Source organism: Pogoniulus pusillus, chromosome 24 (genome assembly GCF_015220805.1).
Source record: "Pogoniulus pusillus isolate bPogPus1 chromosome 24, bPogPus1.pri, whole genome shotgun sequence".
Classification (NCBI taxonomy): Eukaryota; Metazoa; Chordata; class Aves; order Piciformes; family Lybiidae; genus Pogoniulus; species Pogoniulus pusillus.
In genome coordinates this window covers 5,250,911-5,276,519 of record NC_087287.1, presented here as the reverse complement: position 1 = coordinate 5,276,519, position 25,609 = coordinate 5,250,911, and the positions used below count along the sequence as shown (strand labels likewise).

Genomic DNA, 25,609 nt, shown 5'->3' with positions numbered 1-25,609 from the left:
GGCAGGTGGATGGAATGGGCACTGTGCCTTCTGCTTTGGAATGTAGAGAGAGAAGTGGGCTGATGGGGGTGTGTCAGGGCCTGGGTGCTGTAACATGTCACTTGTGCACTTTCAGAGGGTTGAGGAACTACCAGTGCTAAAACTACCTCCTGTAGGTAGGAGGATTTATGTGTTCTCAGAAGACAGGAGCTGCCTGAGTGGGAGTTTACTTTACTGGGCACTGGAGGAAGTTCCTGAAGGCTGAAGCTGGAGGTCTTCCCTGTGAACAGGACAAGGAAGCCATGCTCTGAAACCTTCTCACAGCCATGGCCCTTGGGTGTATCCCTCTTCCAGAGTCAAGGATTACTCTGTGACCTGTAATGTCTGGGGACAGTTTGGAGTTGCCTGAAGCCATCACTTAGAGGGGATGTTGACTGTGAGATGTTCAAGCAGTACATGGTGGGGCTGGATCACAGGATATTAGGGGTTGAAATGGACCCAAGGAGATCATTGACTCCAACCCTCCTGCCAGAGCAGGACCCCACAGTCTAGCACAGATCACAGAGGAATGCACCCAGACAGGCTTTGAAAGATTTCCTCAGAGAGAAAACAAATAAACAAAAAAAAACCAACAAAACACCCCAAACAAACAGAAAAAAACTCCACCTCCCTCCCCCCAAAAGGCAATACTTTTATTAAAGTCAGATTTTCTCAGACAGCAAAAAAAAAAAAAAAGAAAAAGACCTAAACCCCAAAGTTACTACTTGTAGCTATCACAGCCTGCACAGAACACAGGCCTGGATATGGCTATTGTTACGTACTGAGTATGATCTATTCTGGAAGAGAACAGAAAGTTGCAGCTCACCAGGTGTTGCAGCCCACTTTTATCTTCTGTCCAGAAGAATACCACTGGTTGTTATGAGGGCATGGACAGTCCTTCTGCTCCACACAGCCTCCTCTCCCATCATCGTACAGACCCGCAGGGCACACGCATCCCGGGACACACTCTGCCTGGAACTATGGGGACAGAAGCAGGAATGGCCACTTTATGGATGAAGCACTGCACTTTAGAATCATAGAATCAACCAGGGTTGGAAGGGACTACAAGGATCATCTAGTTCCCATCCCCCCCGCCATGGGCAGGGATGCCCTACCCTAGATCAGGGTGGCCACAGCCTCATCCAGCCTGGCCTTAAACATCTCCAGCCATGGGGCCTCAACCACCTCACTAGGCAACCCATTCCAGGATCTCCCCACTCTCATGGTGCAGAACTTCCTCCTCATGTCCAGTCTGACTCTCCCCATCTCCAGCTTTGCTCTATTCCCCCCAGACCTGTCACTCCCTGAGAGTCTAAAAAGTCTCTCCCCAGCCTTTTTGCTGCAGCCCTCTGAGCATCCTCGTGGCCCTTCTATGGACACACCCCAGCACGTCCACATCCTTCTTGTAATATGGGCTCCAGAACTGGGTGCAGTACTCCAGGTGGGGTCTCACCAGAGCAGAGTAGAGGGGAAGAATCACCTCCCTCACCCTGCTGGCCACACTGGGCTGCAAGTGCACGCTGCTGGCTCCTGTTGAGCTTCTCATCTACCAGCACTCCCAAGTCCCTCTCCTCAGGGCTGCTCTCCAGCCACTCACTGCCCAGCCTGGATTTGTGCTTGGGATTGCCTTCTGCAGCCTGTCCAGGTCCCTCTGGATGGATCCCTTCCCTCCAGCCTGTCTGCTGCACCACACAGCTTGGCGTGGTCAGCAAACTTGCTGAGGCTGCCCTCAATGCCTCTGTCCATGGCACCCACAAAGATGTTGAACAAGACTGGTCCCAGGACTGCTCCCTGAGGGACTCCACCTATTATTACCTAAAATTGTGGCCAGTAGCAAGATTCCTGAATATCAAAATGAATAAACTATATTGATTGGGAAAAAAAAATCCTCTCTTGCCACACCCTTATTGTCACTACAAGGTGGAAGAGAACAAAATGGAATACATACCTCTTCAGTGTCAGGAGAATGGCATCTCAGCTGTACAGGCGTTTGGGAAGTCCCGTTCAAGGATGCGCTGCAGTCAAAGTAGGTCTTCGCAGAAGAACATTCTGTTAGACCTGAAAGGTACATTGTGGGATTAGATGGACCAAGAAAAGGCAAAGGAAATGTGTGTGTGTGTGTGTGATGGTTTGGGAGTTACCCATCTCCCCCACTCTTATGAAATCACCCAGACTAGACTCAGCCAGTTGGAAGTTGAGAAACGAAGCTTGATGTTTACAGCTTAGCACAAGATACAAGCAGATAGCTACAGTATAGACAGAAATAGGCAAGTTAAAGGCAATACAGAAACACAGCAGCCCTCCCAGAAATCAGTCTCCAGGAGGGGCTCCCAACCACACTTCCACCTCCTTTCCACCCCTCTACATTATCTCAGACTTTGCCTTACATTCAAGGTGAGTTTGGAGGGTTGGCCAGGGGGGTTAGGAAGCAGAAGAATTAGTTACACAGACAGCAGGTTAGGGAGATAAGTACAGGCAGCCAAAAACACACAGCAACTCTGTTATCTGTGTTTGTGTTCTTGGTTTTATACATCTCAGCAAGCCTATGAGTGCAGCAGACATCAGCATTGGTTCTTTCACACCCTATCTTCTAATTCCTCTCACTAAAATATCCCAGCTAGGCTCAAACTAGCACATCTTGGTTTTATACATCTCAGCAAGCCTATGAGTGCAGCAGACATCAGCATTGGTTCCTTTTCACACCCTATCTTCTAATTCCTCTCACTAAAATATCCCAGCTAGGCTCAAACTAGCACATCTTGGTTTTATACATCTCAGCAAGCCTATGAGTGCAGCAGACATCAGCACTGTTTCCCTTTCACAGCCTAGCATCTAATTCCTCTCACAAAAATATTCTGTCTCAAACTAGCAGAGTGTGATAGGTGGAAGTGACCAAGACAGGAATCTTGAGGTGTTATCTCCTCTTAGGGAAAAGCAAGGCTCAGTGAAGACAGAATGAAATGAAAACACAGAAAGAAATGGTTCGGTTAAATAACAAAACCAATCCAACCTAAACCGTGGAGGAAGCAAATGGAAAGGATCAGTTAGGGTGGAGCTGGGCTATGGGTTTCTAAGGACTTAGTGTATCAAATGGCACTTACTTTTTGTTCTCAGTTTCACTGAAGTGCACTGGACCCTTGCATTTCGGCAAACACTGGAGGGGAGAGGGGAAGAAAAAAGAAAGGAATTTAAATCTAAGGATTCATCAGCATAAATTGGAGAGGATTTATCAGAGGCATCCTGCATAACTTCTACTGATAGCTCAAGGTGAACTGTGAGAGGAGATCAGGGAGATGGATCCCAGTCTCTGCAGTGATTTAGTTTTCATTTCCTTTTGTATTTCACAGTGAAATGTAATTCTTTGTATGGTTAAGAGGTCCAGTGGCAGGATTTTAGGCAGGATCCACAGAAAGGTTATGTGTTAAGGAACAATGTTATTCTGTTAAGCCTTAATGTCATGCTTTAAGTGAAATGGATAATAGAATATTCTCCTATCTATTCTACTCATGGCCATAGATTCATAGAATAGTTTGGGTTGGAAGTGACTTTAAAGGTCACTTGCTCCAACCCCCTGCCAATTCTCACTAGCTCAGGTTGCTCAAGGCCTCATCCAACCTGGCCTTGAACACCTTCAATGAGGGGACCATCCACAACTTCCCTGGGCAGCCTGTTCCAGCACCTCATCAACCTTTCTTGTGCAGCTTTTTTTAGCCTGTGTGCCCCTGAGAAGATGTTTTACAGTTTGCACTGATGATTCCCTATTGTAAGAAAGATATGGATGTGCTCAAAGGTGTCCAGAGAAGGGCCATGAGAATGACCAGAGGGCTGGAGCACCTCTGCTATGAGGAGACTGAGGGAGTTGGGGCTGTTCAGTCTGGAGAGAAAAAGGCTCTGAGGAGACCTTATTGTGGCCTTCCAGTATCTGAAGGGAACTACAAGAAAGCTGTAGAGGGACATTTTAGGCTGTCATGTAGTGAGGACTGGGGGGAATGGAACAAAGCTAGAAACGGGGAGATTCAGACTGGATGTTTGGAAGAAGTTCTTCACCATGAGGGTGGTGAGACCCTGGAATGGGCTGTCCAAGGAGGTCGTGGATGCCTCTTTCCTGGGGGTATTCAAGTTGGGTGAGGCCTTGAGCAGCCAAGTCTAGCTGAAAGTCATCCCTGGCCATGGCAGAGAGGTTGGAGAAGATGATCTCTAAGGTCCCTTCCAATCTAAGCCATTCCATGATTGTATGACAGCCTTGTCTCTTCCTCCTACCCCTCTGCTCAACAAAGCCTTGTCCATGGTGCAGTTTCGGAATGAATGCTGGCATTCACCCCCCAAAAACAAAGCTGCACTTCTCAGGCAGTAATTAATTACCCTGCATTTGCTCAGCATCTTGGGGACATCTTACACACACTCAAAGCACCAAAACAACTCTGATCAGCTTGCACCTAACAAGGAAGTTCTCAGGGGGGCTTTTATCCCTGGAGAAGGACATACCAACGCTCTCCATCCTTTGTGACATATTCCCCTGGTTCCAGGTATGTTCCCTTGTAGTAGCAGGGGCATTTGGAGACAGGCACACAGGCATCATGGTTGTCCAGGTAGGTATTGTAGGGGCAGCCACAGCCATCCATGGGAGGGAAATCTTGTGGGCAATACTTTTCTCCATCAGCCAGGGAGCGGCAGGTTTGCTGGCACAGGGTCAGGTTGTAAAGGAAGATTTGGTTTCCTGGGCAGGCAGAGACTTCACGAGCTGGAGGAGAAGAACAAAGAAACCTGATAAGTAAAGGATGCAGGATTGAGCCTTGATATTTCTGGGTTACCTTCTTGGACTGTGCAGCATGTAATGGTAAAAATGCTTACTGAGATTGCTATTCAAGTACACTCTGCCTCAGGAGATCACAACCCTACCCTGGATTTTATAATGCTTTCTGATGATATTAAATCCCCCAAATGCACTAAAATTCTGGTTTTGTGGATAGTTAGGAAATGAACTGAACACAGAAGCAGAGAACAGTCTAGCACTACAGTCTCATCAGATACTGGCAGCAAACTGATAGGTCACTACAATATGAAACAATAAAAATGCATTTCTAGTTTGCCTGAGACAATTCTCTGTCAGTCTCTTTGGTTTCAGCTTTTATCACAAGTGATGTGAGCTTAATCTCATTCATCAGCTGAAGACTTCTTTATCACTGCTATTAAAGAATCACAGGAACATTCAGAGTGGAAAAGCCCCTCAGGATCACCAAACCCAACCTATAACCCTACTCTACAAGGTTCACCTTAAACCATATCCCCAAGCACCACATCCAAGTCACCTTTAAACAGATCCAGGATTGGTGATTCCACCACCTCCCTGGGCAGCTCATTCCAATCTCTGACCACTCTTGGCAGGGAAAAAAAACTATCCTAATGTGCTAATTTGCTCCATGAGGACTACAGATCCACTACTTACTGCAGACTGTGTCTCTCCAGCCTCCCAGTATGATGCCTTTGAAAGCACAGGCTCTTGAGTAAGAGGACAGGGCAGCACAAAGGCACTCCTCGTTGTCTTCACAGAGGCAGGTGTCATATTTACATTTCTGGAGAAAGAAAGAGAGGCTCAGTAAGCTCACAGGAAACCAACAAGCAGCTGCAGCTCGCTTGCTATGAAATACCCTGGCTCCTTTTTTCTGCTGTTTTTAACAGTAATTCTCACAACTGGAGAACAGTGGAAGGAATAGACCAGAAACAAAATGGTGCTTCATGTCAGCCACAAGGAATATGTTTGGATGCTTATCCTAGCCTAAACCAAGCCTCCTGGACTCTTAAAAGGTAGGTAGCCTCGTAGGAATACCTTTCTTAAAAGGTTTGGGTAGCATCCTCAGTTACAACTTAGAAATGCAGAGGTCCATAAGCCCCCAAAGCATAACAGCAAAACATCAACCAGGTCTATGAAGATCTTCATAACCCTGAAGCTCAGACTGAGCTCCAGGTATGGGCAAAGGCTTGGCAATTTCTTTTCTGTACAGGTAAGCCTCTCTTACTGCTCAGCAGTGATGAGCACAAGGGGTAGAAGGAACCATGGAGATTCTGGCACATAAAATATTTGGTGTGACATTCCAGCCAATGCAGGACACTCAGTATTTACTTTGATCATTTGCTGGCTTAATAGCAACTAATGTGTAAGGATAGATTCAAATTTTCCCTGCACACCTGCAACTCTTGACTCTTCTCAATCTTTCAAGCAACTGAATATGAGGCAGCAGTGTGCCCAGCTGGCAAAGAAAGCCAGTGGCATCCTGGCTGGGATTAGAAATGCTCTGTGCAGCCAGAGCATTGAGGTGATTATCCCCTTGGACTCAGCTCTGGTGAGGCCACACTTTGAGTGTTGTGTTCAGTTTTGGGCACTTCAATACAAGAGAGATGTGAAGGTGATGGAGCCACTGCAGAGGAGGGCAATGAAGCTGGGGAAGGGCCTGGAGAATAGATCTTATAAGAAGCAACTGAAGGAGCTGGGGATGGTTAGTTTGAGGAAGAGGAGGCTGAGGGGAGACCTCATGGCTGTCTACAGCTACCTGAAAGGTCCTGGTGGAGAGGGTGGTGCTGGTCTCTTCTATCAGGTAATTAGTGATAGAAGAAGAGGAAATGGCCTCAAGTTGTGTCTGGGTAGGTTTAGACTGGACGTTAGGAAACATTTTTCCTAGCAAGATTCATCAGGAATTGTAATGTGCTGCCCAGGGAGGTGGTGGAGTCACCAACCCTGGATGTGTTTAAAAGTCATTTGGCTGGAGATATGGTTTAGGGTGAGGCTTGTAGAGTAGGGATAATGGTTGGACTTGGTGATCCTGAGGTGCTTCTCCAGCCTGAATGTTTCTGTGATTCTGTGTTGCTTTCCAGTTCAAATGCCCAATTCAACAAGCAAGTACCTTAAATGCAAAGCATAAGGAGAACAGCAAATTTGCCACCTTTTTCAGCAGCTCTCCATAAGAATCTCACCATAGGAGATACGTTGGGTGCAAGCTCTGCTGCCTCACTTAATCACTGCAAAAACTTCACCAGCATTTGTGGGGAAGCTACTCAGTAATGTCTCATGTTTGGATGATGATAAATATCTGTATCCATCCATGGGAAATGAAGCAGTATTAAAAAGAGGGCAAGGTTACCATACCTTGTAGTATTCAGAAGGATCAACAGCTTCATGGCATCTTGCAAAAGGCCCATCTGATTTTTTTAACAAAGAACACCAATGCTCAGCATAATTTGCTGGAAAAAAAAGGCAGAAATGGCATTAGTATCATTATGTGCCTTCCACAGTCTCCTTGTGCCAAGGCTGCTTATGTTGTCATGTAAAAGCAATGCAGCAAATACAAATGAGAGGATTGTGTGCACTTTGGGGAGGTTAAAAACCACAGGTAATCACTGTTTGTGTGTAACACAACCCCAGCATAGTGGGGTTGGAAGGCACCTCTGGAGGTCATCCCAGTACAGCCCTCCTACTGAAGCAAGGCATCCACAGCTTGCCCAGGAGCACAATGGCCAGGTGGGGCTGGAAGCTCTCCAGAGAAGAAGGCTCCACAGTCACCCTGGACAGCCTGCTTCAAGGCTCGAGAATCCCCACAGCAAAGGTTTCCTCCCTGCTCAGATGGAACCTCCTGAGTTCCAGTTTGTGCCCATTGACCCTTGTCCTGTCCCTGGGAACCACTGACAAGAGTCTGGTCCCAGCCTCTTGCCCTGCACAGGTCCCTTATCTGCTGCTGAGCATTGCTCAGATGCCCTCTGGGGCTGCTCTTCTGCAGGCTCTCAGCCTTTGCTCCTCACAGAGTTGCTCCAGGTCCCTCAGCAGCATTGTAGCCTCTACTGGACTCTAGCAGTTCCCTGTTTTTCTTGAACTGGGGATCCCAGAATCAGACTCAGTACTCCAGATGTAGTCTCAGCAGGGCAGAGTAGAGGAGGAGAACCTCCCTCCACCTGCTGGCCACACTCTTCTTAACGTCTCTGCTTCAGTTATCTAGCACTAGATGTGCAACCATAACATCAAAAATCTTATCTTACTGCTGCAGCTTGCCTAGGTGGAATTGTGAGAGCTATTTCCACCTGAGGACCATGAAGTTAAGTTAAACAGAGGGATTGCACTAGCAAATACAAGCTACTTTTGCAGAGAATACAATCTTAATGGCCTTGTTTCCCTTTCTCCCAGCTCAGGATTCACAGGATCACAGAACTTCAGGGGTTGGAAAGGACCTCCAGAAATCATGAAGTCCAAATCCCCTTGCCAGAGCAGGATCATAGAATCTAGTGCAGGTTGCACCAGAGCACATCCAGACAGGGTTGGAAAGTCTCCAGAAAAGGAGACTCCACAACCTCTCTGGTCAGCCTGTGCCAAGGACCCTTACACTAAAGTTCTTCCTCATGTTGAGGTGAACCTCCTGTGCTGCAGTTTGTACACATTGCCCCTTGCCCTGTCCCAGGGCACAAGTGAGAAGAGTTTGCTCCCTCCCTCTTGACCCTCAGCCCCTAGATATTTACAAACATTGATTAGAACCCCTCTAAGTCTTCTCTTCATCAGACCAAACATCCCCAGGTCCCTCAGCCTCTCTTCACAGGGCTGATTCCTCTGCAGTCACTCCTAAACTTTCACTCAATATGATGTACATGCACAAGCAGAAGTTACTCATTTGACAGCCAAAACCACTTCAAGGGCACACTACAACTCCTGCCATCCTCTTGCAGCAATACACAGCAAACACTGCTCCTTCTGGAGGAAGCCAACCCTCTGCCTTCTCAGTGTACTCACCACTCTCAATGCTGAGGCTGCAAGGGTCTTCCAGCTTTTCTGCCTGGTCTGCACAGATGGACTGAGCTTTCCATGTGTTAGCAAAGGAAGAGCCTGTAGCTTCCACCAGCCCACTGCTTGTTTTGAAGTCGTCACCTTCCATTCCATTAAAGTTTCCACAAAGACCTATTGGAAAAGAAAGGGAGAAAAAAAAATCACCTGTTTATTACTCATTCTTATTCTAAAAGGTCAAACTTCAAGTGATCACAGCATTCCAAAAAGGAATTTCATACAGCTGATCATTCCATCTCAGTACTAATGTGACTCTTAGTACTGAAGATTCAGGAACCTTAAGTCTTGAACCTCTTGAAATCAGGCTTCATGAAGATGTCTCTGCCTCAGGAGATCACAACCCTACTCTGTATTTTTTAACGCTTTCTGATGATATTAAATCCACAAAATGCACTAAGATTCTGGGTTTGTGGATAGTTGGAAAATAAACTGAACACAGAAGCAGAGAACAGTCTAGTACTGCAGTCTTAGAATCATAGGTTGGAAGAGGCCTCCAAGCTCATCCAGTGCAACCTAGCACCCAGCCCTAGCCAATCAACTAGACCACAGCACTTAAGTGCCCCATCCAATCTCTTCTTGGACATTTCCATGGACAACAACTCCACCACGTCCCTAGGCAGCCCATTCCAATGGCAAATCATCCTCTCTGGGAAGAACTTCTTCCTAATATCCAGCCTATACTAGCAGCAAACTGATAAGTTACTATTATATGAAATAATAAAAATGCATTTCTAGTTTGCCCAAGTCAATTCTCTTTCAGTCTTTTCAGTTTCTCCTTTTAGTTCCCTCCTCCTGGATCCATGAGCAGCACAAATTATCCCCTGTGCAAAGAATACATGAGTGTTCAGCTGAGAAGCAGCATGGCTTTGCTTCCTATTCAAAGAGACACTTGCCTTGGAGCTTTCCTTGGACAGACTGATCCACAGTCACAAAGAGCTGCATGACTGGAGACAGTTGGATCTGCAGCTGCAGCCCACCAGCAGTTTGTACAACGAGGTAGTAGGAAGATGGCTTGAACACGGAGAAGCTGGCTGGAAAACAGAACATGCACTGTGCAGTAAACACACACATGGGCTACAGACTGAAACACAGAATCACAGAAACCAGCAGGATGGAAAAGACCTCTAGGATCATCAAGTCCAACCTATCACCCAACACTTTCTAATTCATTAATCCATGGCACTAAATGCCTCATCCAGTTTCGTTTGAAACACCTCTATAGATGGGGACTCCACCATCTCCCTGGGCAGCCCATTCCAATGCCAATCACTCTTGCTGTGAAAAAACTTCTTCTTAACATCCAGCCTGAACCTGCCCTAGTGCAGCTTGAGGTTGTGGCCCCTTGTTCTGTCCTTCATTGCCCAGCAGAAGAGCCCAACCCCACCTGGCTACAACCTCCCTTCAGGTATCTTATTAGATTCAGAATTATCATCTGCCAGAAGACTCTGATATCAGGATCATATTAATAATTTTTCTCCCTAGAAGCCACAGGCCAACTAGACACAATACTGGTTAAGATAGACACAATACTGTGTTAAGGTAGTGATGAGCCACTACCTTAACACACTGATTAACTCTGACCACTCATCTCTGGAATCAGAACCAAATGAAGATTTTCTGCCAATGCATTTCACAGAATCACAGAACTGTAGAGAAGGGACCTCCAGAGACCATCCAGTCCAATCCACCTGCCAAAGTAGGATCACCCCAAGTAGTCCAAACAGGAATGCATCCAGGTGGGTTTTGAAAGTCTCCAGAGAAGGAGACTCCATAACCAGCCCTGAGCAGCCTGTTCCAGGGCTCTGTCACCCTTATTTTAAAGAAGTTTCTCCTCATGTTGAGGTGAAACCTTCTATCTTCCAGTTTGCAGCTGCTGCTCCTTGTCTTATTGCTGCTATTCCCCTCAGGAGAAGTAGGGCACATGGCACACACTGTCCCTTACCTGACACATGAGGCACATTCACTGTCATGTCATTCAGTAACACACTGCCATCAGGTCTGAAAACCACCACCTGGAAAACAACAAACAGAGTCAAGGAAGTTCCAGGCACTGAGAATAAAAATACTCATAAAAATAGAATAATTAAAGAGAGAAGATGATTGCTAGGGTGGGATCCTTCCTCAGTGCAACTCAGATCTATAAAATTAGATCTAAATAAAATCAATAGTGTGAAGGCAGGAAGAAAGTTACTCTTAATTCCAGCCAGCCTGGAATATAGTGAGAATAATCATACAGCACAGAAGGACATGTCAGGTAATTTGAATCCCATCTTTTGTTCAGTTCAGGTCTGTTTTGAGTTCTCGAGGCAGAAATCAGAGCTGTTTTTCAGCTTTGTCTATCCACAAGAGCGCCCCAGATGAGGCAGTTATTGCTCCACAAGGAAGGGGCGATGGCATCTTTGAACACTCCTAGCAGAGCCCACAGAAGACTTACATTTTTTTTGTGATCTGCCAACAGCACCACGGTCTTCAAACATGTCTGCCTGTCTGTGGAGCCACAGGGAGCCAGCTCTGCCAGCAGTGCATGACTGTCATTTGCAGCACCCTAGGGTCGTAGGGAAATAAATGGCCATTAGTCCAAGCAGAGATTCACAAGATGACTTCCAAAACAACGGCTGAAGGCATCCTTTGCAATATCAATTACTGCAGAACTGAGCTCCTAAGACCACCCTTGCAGCACTGGCTCTGCAAGCTGAACCATCTTTCAAACTCAGCTGAAAAGGTTTCTGCTCCAACAAGAGTTATGCCAGGCAACTGGGCGTGCCAGTACCAGGTGCTGTGGGGAATGATGAATGAAATAGCTGCTTGGCTCCTTTCTCTAGCTGACTTTGACACCCAGAAACAGCTGTTGCAGATCTGACTGAGAGCTTCCAGTCCTGATAAGTGCCAGACTTTGCAGTCTACCTATCCATGCATCTAGAGAGATCCATAAACATGAAGAACTCCACTTGGACGATTTCAACGTGTGTAGTCTACTGTCCAAGTTAACCACCCATCACAGTAAGTTCCCAGCTCCCTGCTAGGGACCTCAGCCCATCCTGAATTTGTCAGCACAGCTGTCAGCATGTCTGTTTGCCTCATCCAAGATAGATGGAATAAAGCAACACTGACAGCTCTTATATATCAGCACACAGAATCACAGAAACATCCAGGCTGGAAAAGCCTCTCAGGATCACCAAGTCCAACCTAGAACCCTACTCTACAAGATTAACCTTAAACCATATCCCCAAGCACCACATCCAAACGACCTTTAAACACATCCAGCGTGGGTGACTCCACCACCTCCTTGGGCAGCTCATTCCAGTCCCTGACCACTCTCTCTGTGGAAAAACTTTTTCCTAATGTCCAATCTGACTCTCCTCAGCTTGGAGGGAATTCAGCTCAGCTGCATGGCCTCCCTCAGCTTGAGGCCATTCCCCCTTGTTCTGCCTCCAATTACATGTGAGAAGAGATCAGCAGCAGCTTCTCCTCAATGTCCCTTCAGGTAGCTATAAACAGCAATGAAGTCTTCCCTCAGCCTCCTCCTTTTTGAACTAACCATCCCCAGCTCATAGAATCATAGAATGGTTTAGGTTGGAAAGGACCTCAAAGGTCATCTAGTTCCACCCCCCCACCTTAGACACCTCCCACTAAAACAGATCATCTCCTTCAGTCACCCATAAGATTTATTCACACAGCTCTGTTTCCTCAAACAGAAGAGCCCTGCAGTACACAGTACCTTGGCCAACACGTAGTAGCAGTCTCCATGGAAGGTGTATTTCTTCCCATCAAAGGTGGTAATATGTGACCCTCCTTCCACTGAGCAAGTGCCTGGGCAGGGTAAGTCTTTGCACATCCATCTGCCTGAATTGCAGGTGCTGCAAACAGACAGATAATTCAAAAAGGGATGGAGCTGAGAGCACTGAAAGTACTGAATTCTACCTAGCAATAAAGATCTCCACAGGTGTTTTAAAGCTTCAGCTGTGACCACTTCCAGAGGATTTCTTTTCTCCCACATGCAGACATACCAGAAAATTATGTAGAAACCTCATTGTTTAGACATGCAATATTAAGTTCAGGATCACAGAATGTCAGGGGCTGGAAATGACATCCAAAGCTCATCCAGTCCTACCCCCCTTCAGAGAAGGATTACCCAGAGCAGATCACACAGGAACACATCCAGGTGGGGTTTGAATATCTCCATAGACAGAGACTCCATAACCGCCCTGGGCAGTTTGTTCCAGGGTTCTGACACCCTCACAAGGGAAAAACTCTTCCTCATGTTCTCATGCATCTTCCTTTGCCTCAGCTTCCACCATTGCCCCTTGTGCTGGCATTGGGCATCCCCCAGCAGAGCCTGGCTGCAGCCTCCTGGCACTCACCTGCACATCTTGATAACCACTGATGAGATCACCTCTCAGTTTCCTCTTCCCCAAGCCCCAGCTCCCTCAGTCTCTTCTTGTAAGACAGATGTTCTATTCCCTTAGTTATCTTTGTGGCTCTGTATTGGACACTCTCAAGCAGTTCTATGTTCCTCTTGAACTGAGGGGCCCAGAACTTGGGTACTCCAGATGCGGCCTCACCAAGGCATAGTAGAGGGGCAGGAGAACCTATCTTGACCTACTAACCACAGCCCTTCTAATCCACCCCAGAATGGCACTGGCCCTCCTGGCCACAAGTGCACATTGCTGGCTCATGGTAAACCTCCCATCAACTAGGACCCTCAGAATGCCATCAGGAAGTCTCCCGAGACTTAAGTGGATGATGGCAACACACTGACTCTCATTCAAAACAAGGTGTAGGAACAATCCTAACCCTTACCATTCTTCACATTCATTGGTGATGTTTTGTCCAGGTGAATACTGCTTTCCATGGAGCTGGCAGGAGCACTGGCTGCGTGGTATGCAGCCTTGTTCAGTAATATCATCATACACAGTTCCTGTAAAACACAACAGGAAACTATTTCAGCTCTTTCTGAAGTAAGCCATTTCCACAGAGGTGAAACTCTCAGAGTCTTAGCTTGAGACAGGAAGGAGAGGCTGAGGTTATCAAAGCTGTTCCTATATTTTGTGTGTGTGTGATATAAGACACATTTGAAACACTTTTATCCTAGAAAATCTAAGTCTAGCCATGAGATCAACTAAACTCAGATGAAAAGCTTAATATTTATACGCAGGATCAGCGCCAGGATTTTACATGTTTAGATTTTCAGCCCTCTTGGCATACTCTGTACATTATGATAGATATTTTTTTTCCCCCCCAAGGTTGACAGTAAGTCTGAGAATGTCACTCATTGTCATCCCCTCCTTATCACTCTCTGGACAAAACAAAGTCTTTCAGCTATTCAATTTAAAAAGCAGGATTTTCTACACATCAGCAGAATTTCATTTGTGGAGAAGTGAAAAGCAGATCTGTCACCTGTCAGTGGGTTAATAAGATTTGATGATAGAATCATTCATTGATCAGTCAATTCCTTTAAGAATAAAACCAAACTCTTACATTTATGTCCTCCTAGGAGGGGAAATAATGAGCAGAAGTACTCATTTGTAAGATGTAATTTGACTACTTTTAGTATTTCTCTTGTGACCTCCCTCACCACTGTCTGGGATTTGTTCCATCCACAAGAGCTAGACTAACAACTTGCCTTCAGGGCAGAAACATCCATCCATGTAGTGTTCCTCACAAAGGCTGCTGACTTCTGAGTGTGTGCAAGTGTCCATGCAGGGGGAGCTGCTTTCTTTGTAGATCATGTTCTTGGGACAGGTCTTGGCTGAAAGAGCAAGACAGCAGCAGTTATTTGAGGGTGAAGTGCAGCATTCCTCAGAAACCACAGATCATATCCCCTACAGCCTTCAAGGCAGTGATGTCCTAAGTCAGGCTTCATCTGGTAAGGTTTCTTTGTTTTTCAGCTGCTTTCCCTAATTCCCATATTTTCTTCTTCTGGTTTCAAACAGATCAAATGATCCCAGACATCTGCAGCATCAGACCTCACAATTTTTTTTTTTGTGGGAGTAGAATTTCTACTTTGCTGGAAATGATTTCTGAATACTAAAGGTAGTAAAAGAATCACAGAATCCTTCAGGCTGGAAAAATCCTTCAAGATCATCAAGTCCAACCATTAACCTCACACTACGAGTCTGGTGCTAGATCACGTCTACACAGCTATGAAATCTCACCAGGGATGAGAACTTCACCCCTGCTCTTGGCAGCCTGTTCCATGGCTTCACAAACATTCAGGGGAAGAAAGTTCTCCTACTGCTTATTCTAAACCTCCCCTGATGCAACTTGAGACTATTTCCTCTCATCCTGTCACTTGATACTTGGGAGAAGAGCCCAACCTCCACCTGGCTTCATAAAGGATCACAGGATGTTAGGGGTTGGAAGGGACCCAAAGAGTCCAACCTCCCTGCCAGAGCAGGACCATACAATCTAGCTCAGGTCACAACCTCTTAGGGAGTGTAGAGAGCAATAAGGTTTCCCCTCAGCCTCCTTTTCTCCACACTGAACACCCCCAGCCCCCTCAGCTGCTCTTCCCTAGCCCTGTTCTCCAAACCCTTCCCCAGCTGTCTTACCCTTTTCTGAACCCACTCCAGCACCTTAACGTCCCCAAAACTGAACCCATTATTAAAGAAGAAATCAGGAGGACCACAGTTATGTAGTTCACTGCACTACTGGTACGAAATACAGAAGGTTTGCCCACAGCTTTGTGAAGAAGGAATGGATTTAGATGCTTCTCAGTGCTGCAACCACGAAATGCTCTGTAAGATGCAGCGAGCTGCTTACGGCAGAAGCTCTGTGTCCTCCACTCTCCCGGCCGGCCACCCGCGTGCGAGCACTGGCGAGAGTACTCCGAGATGGTGCTGCAGAGGCAGAAGGAGTCTTCTTCTCCCGTGCATGCACACTTGTCCTGCATGCAAGCTTGGATGTACATTTCCAGGTTAAGGCGTATCAGACAGTCAGAGAAGGCAGAGGAGGTCAGCAGCTTCTCACACTCATCACGCTGAGGAGAAAGAGGAGATTTGTAACCATCTCAGCTTCTACATGCTTCACAGAATTAATCAGGTTGGAAAAGACCTTTGAGATCACAAAGTCCAACCTATCACCTGACACCATCTGACTAACTAAACCATGGCACTAAGTGCCTCATCCAGTCTCCAGTTAAATACCTCCAGAGATGGGGAATCCACCACCGCCCTGGACAGTCCATTCCAGTGCCAATCACTCTTCCTGTGAAGAACTTCTTCCTAACATCCAGCCTGAACCTGCCCTGGCACAGCTTGAGGCTGTGTCCCCTTCTTCTGTTGCTGGTTGCCTTGTAGAAGAGCCCAACCCCACCTGGCTACAACCTCCCCTCAGGTAGAGTTGTAGACAACAATGAGGTCTGCCCTGAGCCTCCTCTTCTGCAGGCTGCACACCCCCAGCTCCCTCAGCCTTTCCTCACAGGTCTGTGTTCCAGCCCCCTCCCCAGCCTTGCTGCCCTTCTCTGGACACATTCAGCACCTCAACATCTCTCTTGAATTGAGGAGCCCAGAACTGGATGCAGTACTCAAGGTGTGGCTTCCTGCCTTGCCATGAATTGCCTCCTGAACAGCAACAGTTAGTCAAGAAAGAAAGGAGCAACAATTTGCCCCAGAGGGGTCAAAGCCTTCCCAGCTCCTCACATGCCTCCATACATTTATGCAAGTGAAGTTCACCCCCAGGAACACTCACATGCTCATTGCAGCTTGGAAGAGCTTTAGTTTCATCAGGATCCTCACATCTGGCATTGGGTTTGTTGATCTTCTGTAAATTTCCATATGTGATTGAGTTGTAGCTGTCATCTACAAGAGAAAAAAATATTACAAAGAAAGGTTACTGAGCCCCAAAATTGACAACAAGGAGGATCTGGTTCCTGGGACTCTACTGACCAAGTGAAACAGTTACTGTGGCATCAGATGTGCCTGCTAGACACAGGTCTCTGCTTTGAATTACGTCTAACAATGCTTAAAAATGTGAAGTGCTATGGAGAAAATAACAGGAAGATTCATCTGGAACAAAACAGCCTTAGATCAGGAACACAAGGCTGGGATATAATGTTTACTCTGGGGCAACCACATCTGAAATTGGCTCTCTTGTGGTGCTCCTAAGCTCAGTAATTGTCAGACTATCTGATGTGAAGAGGGTCTATAAGAAAACTGGGGAGGGACTTTTTAGGCTGTCAAGTAGTGAAGAGGTTTTTCACCATGAGGGTGATGAGACCTTGGAATGGGTTGCCCAGGGAGGTGGTGAAAGCCTCATCCCTGGAGGTGTTTAAGGCCAGGCTGGATGAGGCTCTAGACAACCTGATCTAATGCGAGATGTCCCTGCCCATAGCAGGGGGAGTTGGAATTGACTGATCCTTGTGATGCCTTTCACATGTCATTAGAGTAGGACCATGGAATAACAGACTGGTTTGGGTTGCAAGACTCCTTCAAAGATCACCAAGTTAACCCCTCTACAGTGAGCACAAGCATCTTCAGGTTGCTCAGGATGACTCACGTCCATTGATAAACTCATTGTAGATTGGAATTCCATTGTAATCCCCACAGAGACCACAAGTACTGTTAGCAAATTTGTTGTCCAGCTCCACCTATATAATGGAAAGAAAAAAGAAAGGCAGAAAATAATTATTAGGAGCATGAAGGCATTCCAAAGCAAAGAGATTTACAGAAACACAGAATTAACCACATGTACAGGGTTAACCCTCCAGGGGGAGTGACCTTGAACCTGACCCTAGGTGGTCTTGATCCCTCCCCAGGGGTGGGTTTGAACACTACCAGGTGATGGTTAGCTCATCAGGGGGCTTCCTGTCTAAAGATCCACAAAAGCAGGGGAACTTCCTGTTCTCTCTCTCTCTGTGCTCCCTGCCTCCCTGCTTACCATCATCACCACCCTGTTCCTGGTTCTCTTTGTCTTATCACATGCCCATCACTCACGAGGCAAACTCATTGCCATCAAAATCTGGTTGTATTGACACATTTTGTATCTTGTTTTCCCTTCCCTACACCTTTGTAACTTCCCTATCTCAGATACCTTTTTAATTTATTGTTAAACTTTTCTTCTTTGTAACTTCTAAATCAGTGAGATGATTTATTTGGCTGTGCTTACCTTTTCCTCTGTCTACATCTAATTCCTTCTTTTGGGAAAGAAGGGAGAAGAGGGAAGGGCACTCTATAAATTGTTACTGGTTCTATCAAATTTATTTGTGTCTCTGAGACACCAGGTTGGAAAGGATCTTCGAGATCATCAAGTCCAACCTATCACCTAACACCTTCTAATTAACTAACCCATAGCACTAAATACCTCATCCAGTCTCTAGTTAAACACCTTCAGGGATGGGGAAGCCACCACTTCCCTGGGCAGCCGATTCCCATGCCAATCACTCTTCCTGTGAAGAAATTCTTCCTGACATCCAGCCTGAACCTTCCCTTGGCACAGCTTGAGGCTGTGTCCCCTTCTTCTGTTGCTGGGTGCCTTGTAGAAGAGCCCAACCCCACCTGGCTACAACCTTCCTTCAGGTAGAGTTGTAGACAACAATGAGGTCTGCCCTCAGCCTCCTCTGCTGCAGGCTGCACACCCCCAGCTCCCTCAGCCTCTCTTCACAGGGCTGTTCTCCAGGCCCCTCCCCAGCCTTGCTGCCCTTCTCTGGACACATTCAGCACCTCAACATCTTTCTTAAACTAAGGGGCCCAGAACTGGACACAGCACTCAAGGTACAGCTTAACCAGTACAGGGGCAGAATAAACTCCCTGGTCCTGCTGGCCACACTATTCCTGTTCCAGGCCAGGATGCCATTGGCCTTTTTGGCCACCTGGGCACACTGCTGGGTCATGTTCAGTTGGCTGTCAACCAGTACCCCTAGGTCCCTCTGTGCCTTTACTCAAGAGGGACATTGGTTAAGTGGAGGTGAACCTAAAACTCTTTGGGAAACAGCAATTTTCAAAAGATAAAATAAACAATAAACAAGAATATATAAATATATAATGCTATATATATAGCTATATATTTTAACATATTGTACATTATTTATCTATTATTGTGTATTATTTATACATAGATATAGATGCAGATACTGATATAGATATAAAAGAGACCCAAAAAAACCCCACATCACTAAATCTCCTGTGCTTCACTAATGGCAAAATCCTTAACAGTGATAAAGATGAAAAGAAAAACATTCTTAACATCACAAGCCTTTTTTTTTCTTCTTTTCCCTACTAGGATAAGTGATACTGTGATAAATTAAGGAAGTCAATGAAGAGAATACTTTAAAAGAGAATCATAGAATCACAGAACCAAGCAGGCTGGAAGAGAGCTCCAAGCTCAGCCAGCCCAACCCAGCACCCAGCCCTGGCCAATCAGCCAGACCATGGTACAAAGTGCCCCAGCCAGGCTTGGCTTCAGCACCTCCAGGCACGGCCACTCCACCACCTCCCTGGGCAGCACATTCCAATGCCAATCACTCTCTCTGCCAACAACTTCCTCCTAACATCCAGCCTAAACTTCCCCCAGCACAAATTGAGACTGTGTCCTCTTCCTTGACGGGAAGTGCAGATTAATTGGTGGGAGATACAGCAAAGCCATCAGCTATTGCTCAGAAATCTCCTTCTCTCTTTCTTGGGACTAAGACCACCTACATGCCCTACTGTTACCTCTATTCCACTGCAGAGAAAGGGATATTTTGTTTAGAATAAGGTCCTGTGAGTGTCAGTTGGATGAGTCAGCCTGATGCTCTGCATCTATATAGTGCTTGGAACTCTGATTGTGTTCAGTACACAGTAAGACTCTATACAGTTCAGGAAATATCAATTAAAAAGTGCTAGTGTAGACTGAGGCTGGTTTGAGTTGGAAAGGACCTTGAAGATCATCTAGTTCCAATCCTCCTGCCATAGGCAGGGACACCTCCTGCTAGACCAGGCTCCTCAAGTCCCCATCCAGCCTGGATCATACATACCATCAGTGCATCTTCCTGGTTCCAAATCAGGCTCAGGCCAAATTTGGCATAGACCTTGGTGTAGATGTCACTGCTCTCAATGAACAAACCAGAGCTGTAGTAAGGTGTCTTCACACTAGAAAGAAAACCAGAGATCTTGCATTAGTGCAGAACCATCAAGGGAGGGACACTAATGTGTGTAACAAGCCAAAGATCTTCAGAAATAGAGAAACCACTCTCAGGATCCCTGATCCCAGCTATGAAGGATGTCTTGGTTTAATGAGGCATAAAATCTCCTCTCTCTGACACATGGATTGCAAGGCAATTTCAGAGGCAAAGCTTCCTCAAAGGTAAAAGTTCACTAAGAAAGAAGCCTAAATGTCTCATGTCTGTCATCACTGTGGATTTAACAGGGTGCATCCAAACACTCACTAGTAATTTACAACCTAAGCAGAAGCCTTCCTCTACCAAAAGGTCTGTGTGATAGCTTGGGAGTTACCCACCTCCCTCACTCTTATGAAATCACCCAGACAAGACTCAGACAGTTGGAAGTTAAGAAATGAAGGTTAATATTCACAGCTTAGCACAACATACAAGCAGACAGTAACAATATATACAGCTATAGACATTGTAGATGAGCATGGCTCATATGCCATTTAAAAAGCAACATGGGACACGAAGCTCTACAACAAAACCAAACCTCCCATGCAGCAAAACCCTGAGCTATTGTTTCTATAAACACTACCTACAAAAACCAAACCAAAAACCCAAGAGGTTGGTTTAAAAAACAAAACCAAAATGATTTAAACTATTTCTAAATTTGCTTTTCATGAAGGTCTTGGTTTTTTTAAGACTTGAGTATACAACAAAGAGCTTTCTCCATCTGGGGCAAGAATGAATTTCTTGATCACTTCATGGCATTTTCTTAGGAATTTTTGAATCCTGACAGGATTCCTGAGCAAGTGAATGTGATCTGTTCTCTTTGAACAGATTTTCATTGCAAGGGCTTCCAAACTTCAGAGCAAAAGCTGAATTCTGGGCAAAACCCAGTTCTGCGGTGGTAATAGGAAGAACCTTCTTGTTAAATGACACTAAGACATACTACCATCCAAATTTCCCCTGGTTAAAGCTATGAGTTCCTTCAGAGTGCATATATCATAGAATAACGGAATGGTTTAGGTTGGAAGGGACCTCAAAGCTCAGCCGGTTCCAACCCCTCTGCCATAGGCAGGGACAGCTCCCACTAGAACAGGTTGCTCAAGATCTCATCCAACCTGGCCCTAAACACCTTCAGGGAGGGAGTAGCCATGACCTTCCTCAACAACCTGTGCCAGTGTCTCACCACCCTCACTGCAAAGAGCTTCTTCCTAACATCCAGTTTAAATCTCTCTTCTGCCAGTTTAAACCCCTTACTGCTCATCCTGCCATTACAAGACCTTGTCAATAGTCACTCTTCAGCCTTCTTGTAGCCCTCTTCAGATACTGAAAGGTCACTCCAAGGTCTCCTCAAAGCCTTCTCTTCTCCAGGCTGCAGAGCCCCAACTCTCATAGCCTGTCCTCATAGCAGAGCTGCTCCAGCATCTAAATATATCCTGAATGGACAGGCTAATGACAGGAAAGAGGTGGCAAGTAGCTTCTTAGCCTACCATTAGCATCAGAGAAGTTCCTTATGCAACCATGTTACAGGAGATGAAAATCACTACAGCTTCCTGTGTAAAGCTACCTATTGCCACATACAAACTTCAGTAAATTCTAGCCTGTGTTACATCTATTATACTCCCTTGAGGAACGGCCATTGGATGTTGAAGAATTATCTGTAAAGATCAGGAAACAAAACATCTCTCTTAAGCCACAAAATAGGAGAATAAGACCCCAGGGAAATGCTTCCTCATGTTTGAGATTTTGCTAAACCATCTGCTAAGGTAAACTCAAGGTAGTGCTATAAAACAAATGAAAACAAATCATTTTATGGCAGTGACAGATCCAGATCGTGAGATGCATTGTTTCCTGCATGCAAATCTCTTCCTGGCTTGCCTTGGAGGGCTGGAGCTGCTCTGCTATGAGAACAGGCTGAGAGAGTTGGGGTTGTTCAGTCTGGAGAAGAGAAGGTTCCAGGGAGACCTTATTGTGGCCTTCCAGCATCTGAAGGGAACTACAAGAAAACTGGGGAGGAACTTTTTAGTGTGTCAGGTAGGGATGGTACTGGGGAGAATGGAGCAAAAACAGAAGCGGGGAGATTCAGATTGGATGTTAGGAAGAAGTTCCTCACCATGGGAGTGGTGAGACCCTGGAGTGGGTTGCCCAGGGAGGTGGTGGAAGCCTCATCCCTGGAGGTGTTTAAGGCCAGGCTGGATGAGGTTCTGGACAACCTGATCTAGTATGAGGTGTCCCTGCCCAGGGCAGGAGGGTTGGAACTGTCTTATTTTTGAGGTCCCTTCCAACCCTGAAAATTCTGCGAGGTCATCCCTTGGGCCATTGCAGAATTAATGATTAACATCAAAGCTCCTCCTCAAAGCAATTTTTCTGCTGGATTTCAAAGAGCTTTTTTTGATTGGTTGGTTTTGGTTTGGTTTGGTTTGCTTGTGGAAGTGCTTGTAGCAGTTACCTTAACGATACAGAGATAGCTGTGTAAAGAATTAATCCTCCTTTTCCCTTCCCATCAAACTTCTCTGAAATACTGTGACACTAAAGGAACTTACATCTTCCCATCCACCACAGCCACTTTTGGTCTGAGGTAGACTGTGAAGTCCTTGATTGTCAGCAGAATGTACTGGATCTGAGGGTGGTTGTTGCTGTTCAGAGCACGCTGGATGTGGACAGAGAATTCCTTGTAAGAGCTGTGGCAGTCAGAAGCAAAATTGTACTCGCAAAGGCCAGAGAATTGGTAGATGTCTCCATCAAAAGTTTTGAAATGGTGGTTCCCCCAAGTGCTGCAGACAGAGTGGCCATGGTTTCTTGTCCTCCCTGTGGAGTGATAAAAAAAGAAAGGTATGAAAAATACCCAAATAAGCCAGCATCAGGAAAAGTCAAGTGCTGCATGTTACAGAAGAAATCACTTCTAAGTATGTGCAGAATGATTCCATAGGTCTCAAGCATAATCAAATGTCTGCCTGTTAAGCTGAAGAGATGTGAGCCTCTGATAGAAAATAAGGCATCAAACAAACATTGATAAGACCTGGATGTGTTTTATAACCCTCACACTGAGGTGAAGGGACTTGTGTGTGTGAGGTGAGGAAATAGCCCTCTGACCATTAGCAAGTTGCTGCATCAGTGCAAGGGAGCTGCTTTGCCAAGCACATCAATCTACTCTGCATCACACTATTATATTTTGGAGCAGTGCTAAATATTTCTAAGACCTATTTTCTCAACTGCTACAACATGCAAAGGAAAGGGAACAGAGCCAGGAAACAGAGAAGTACTACTCCTACTCTGGAGGGCAAAGAGTTTCTAAGTGTTAGGCAAGGATTTGTGCACAGCACGATTTGGAAGAATTCTTTTCCTACCAGGAGTTGTGATCTTCTGTTATGAGAGAGTAGAAACAATCAGAAGGTAGAAAAGTCAGAAGATAGGTCAGAACAGTCCGTGAAGAAGATGAAGTTTCCCTTCCCAGCCACTTGTACCAACAAATAATAGTTGATAACTCCCAAGATGCTGTGGATTAGAGGTGAACAAAACCTCAAACCTGCATTTCCTTTCCCAACCACTTGTACTAACAAGTTATATCTAATAATTGTCAAGATGCTGTAAATTGCAGGTGAGCAAAACCTCAAACCTATATTCCTCCCCCCCAATCACTTGTACTAACAAATAATAGTTGATAATTCTCAAGATGCTGTAGATTAGAGGTGAACAAACCCCCAAAACCTGATCACTGCACAACATTTGTCACTTGTTCTTCCAAGTGTAGTTTTCAGCATGAGTGCTCCATTTCAACACTTCAAACCAGGCTGATAATAAATTAGAGTATCATAGGATTGATACTGTCATGGAATCATAGAATCACAGAATCAGTCAGGGTTGGAAGGGACCACAAGGATCATCTATTTCCAACCCCCCTGCCATAGGCAGGGACACCTCACACTAGATCAGGCTGCCCACAGCCTCATCCAGCCTGGCCTTAAACGCCTCCAGGAATGAGACTTCCACCACCCTCCTGGGCAACCTGTTCCAGGTTCTCCTCACCCTCATGGTGAAGAACTTCCTAACATCCAATCCAAATCTCCCCATTTCTAGCTTTGTTCCATTCCCCCCAGTCCTATCACTACCTGACATCTTAAAAAGTCCCTCCCCAGCTTTCTTGTAACCCCCTTCTGACACTGAAAGCCACAATAAGGCCACCTCAGACCTTTCTCCTCTCCAGACTGAACATCCTCAATTTCCTCAGTCTCTCCTCAGAGCAGAGCAGCTCCAGCCCTTTGATCACCCTTGTGGTCCTTCTCTGGACACCTTCCGGCACATCCATATCCCTCTTACAGCAGAGACTCCAGGTGGGGTCTCACCAGCACCACTCTCAAAGCCTGCTCTGTCCTGAGTGACAAAGCAGCCTTTGCTCAGTGTTACTACGTTCACTTCTGAAGAAAGTATCACAGACTGCCAGCCTGGAAGAGACCGCAAGGATCAGCTGCTCCAACCTTTCTAGGTGATGGTGGAGCTGAAACGAGCTGGCCCAGCCACCTGCCAAGCTGAGCCTTCAAACTGTCCAGAATAGGGGCCTCCACTGCTTCCCCTGGGAGTTGATTCCAAGGTCTGACTGTTCTCATTTCCTTCTGGAGTCCAATGGGAATCTGCCCAGCAGTAACTTGTCCCCAGCACCCTTTGCCTTTTCCACAAAGAGAGTCTCCAAAGTGAGAAGACTGAATCATCCAATTTCTTCATTGCTGTAACCCAAACTCCTACAGCTGCCTTCTGTCAAACCTAGGAAGTCTCAGTGCATGAAAAGAAACGAAACACTGGAAGCATGTTCCAAGCACATCAAACTAGAGAATAATAGAGCAGACAGAGGTACCAATTTTTCCCAAGAAAGCAGGATCTACCTATGCTGCCTGAGCTAAGTAGCTTCATCATTTGGAATTAAGAAGTTGAAGGCACCCTTTAACTCCAGTGCTTGATTTAAAGCCACTGCCTCCTTCAGAGCATTTTGCTTCTCCCCCTCTTTTCCACTGCCATTTAGTTTCTAGAGCTTACCTTTTCTTATTTCGTGGGCAGAGCAAAGTGCCAGCCAGAGCAGGAACAGGCTGGCCCCTCTTAGCCCCATGGTGGCTAAGGTGGCTGAGCTGGGGACACCACTGAAACCTCTGCTTTATATAATATCCACTGATGCAATTGATTCTATCACGGAGGAGGAGATACAAAGGGAGGAGTAAAGAGGAGGGCTAAAAAAAAAATAGGTGTGGTATTTACAGAAGATAAGAAGTAAACAGGCAGGTATTTTTCACCATAAATGAAGGAATTCAGTATACAGGAAATGGGATAATATTGATTCAGTAATCATGAAAAGGTTTATTGCTCTGCTTCATCTACAGAATGCTATGCTTTTAAATCCTTCAAGTGGCCACGCCAAGTTTAACCTTCAGTAACTCCTACAACAAACAGTGAATCCTGAAGTTGCTGAACAAAGAAATCCCTTGAAGGAAGTTTATAATGAGATGCCCTCAGACAGTGGCTTCAAAGCCAAAAGGACTTCTTGGCTTTCACCATCACATAGAACAATGTCTGTGAAAGTTAGATGATGCTTCTGAAGCTCCTTGCAGACAAGAGTAGCTCTTACAAAGCAGCATGGTGATGCTTCTTGAAGACAAGAGTAGCTCTCACAAAGCAGAATAGTGAAGCAGAATGGTCCCTCC

The 25,609-nt window shown here is 45.9% G+C and overlaps 1 protein-coding gene across 1 annotated transcript in view; it reads right to left on the bottom strand.

Moving 5' to 3' along the window:
- MUC2 (mucin 2, oligomeric mucus/gel-forming) overlaps window positions 1–25,020 on the bottom strand; it is a 64,679-nt gene extending 39,659 nt beyond the window's left edge. Inside the window, exons 1-19 of the mRNA XM_064163995.1 lie at window positions 24,951–25,020; window positions 22,466–22,730; window positions 19,788–19,902; window positions 17,333–17,423; window positions 16,526–16,635; window positions 15,599–15,815; window positions 14,460–14,585; window positions 13,637–13,754; window positions 12,555–12,693; window positions 11,271–11,381; window positions 10,779–10,848; window positions 9,730–9,867; window positions 8,786–8,950; window positions 7,160–7,254; window positions 5,465–5,591; window positions 4,504–4,759; window positions 3,120–3,172; window positions 1,967–2,076; window positions 845–996 (exon numbers count right to left, since the gene is read on the bottom strand). Coding sequence (XP_064020065.1) covers window positions 845–996; window positions 1,967–2,076; window positions 3,120–3,172; window positions 4,504–4,759; window positions 5,465–5,591; window positions 7,160–7,254; window positions 8,786–8,950; window positions 9,730–9,867; window positions 10,779–10,848; window positions 11,271–11,381; window positions 12,555–12,693; window positions 13,637–13,754; window positions 14,460–14,585; window positions 15,599–15,815; window positions 16,526–16,635; window positions 17,333–17,423; window positions 19,788–19,902; window positions 22,466–22,730; window positions 24,951–25,020 — 2,528 coding nt within the window. The remainder of the gene's footprint in view (window positions 1–844; window positions 997–1,966; window positions 2,077–3,119; window positions 3,173–4,503; window positions 4,760–5,464; window positions 5,592–7,159; window positions 7,255–8,785; window positions 8,951–9,729; window positions 9,868–10,778; window positions 10,849–11,270; window positions 11,382–12,554; window positions 12,694–13,636; window positions 13,755–14,459; window positions 14,586–15,598; window positions 15,816–16,525; window positions 16,636–17,332; window positions 17,424–19,787; window positions 19,903–22,465; window positions 22,731–24,950) is intronic.
- Window positions 25,021–25,609: the final 589 nt, after the last annotated feature.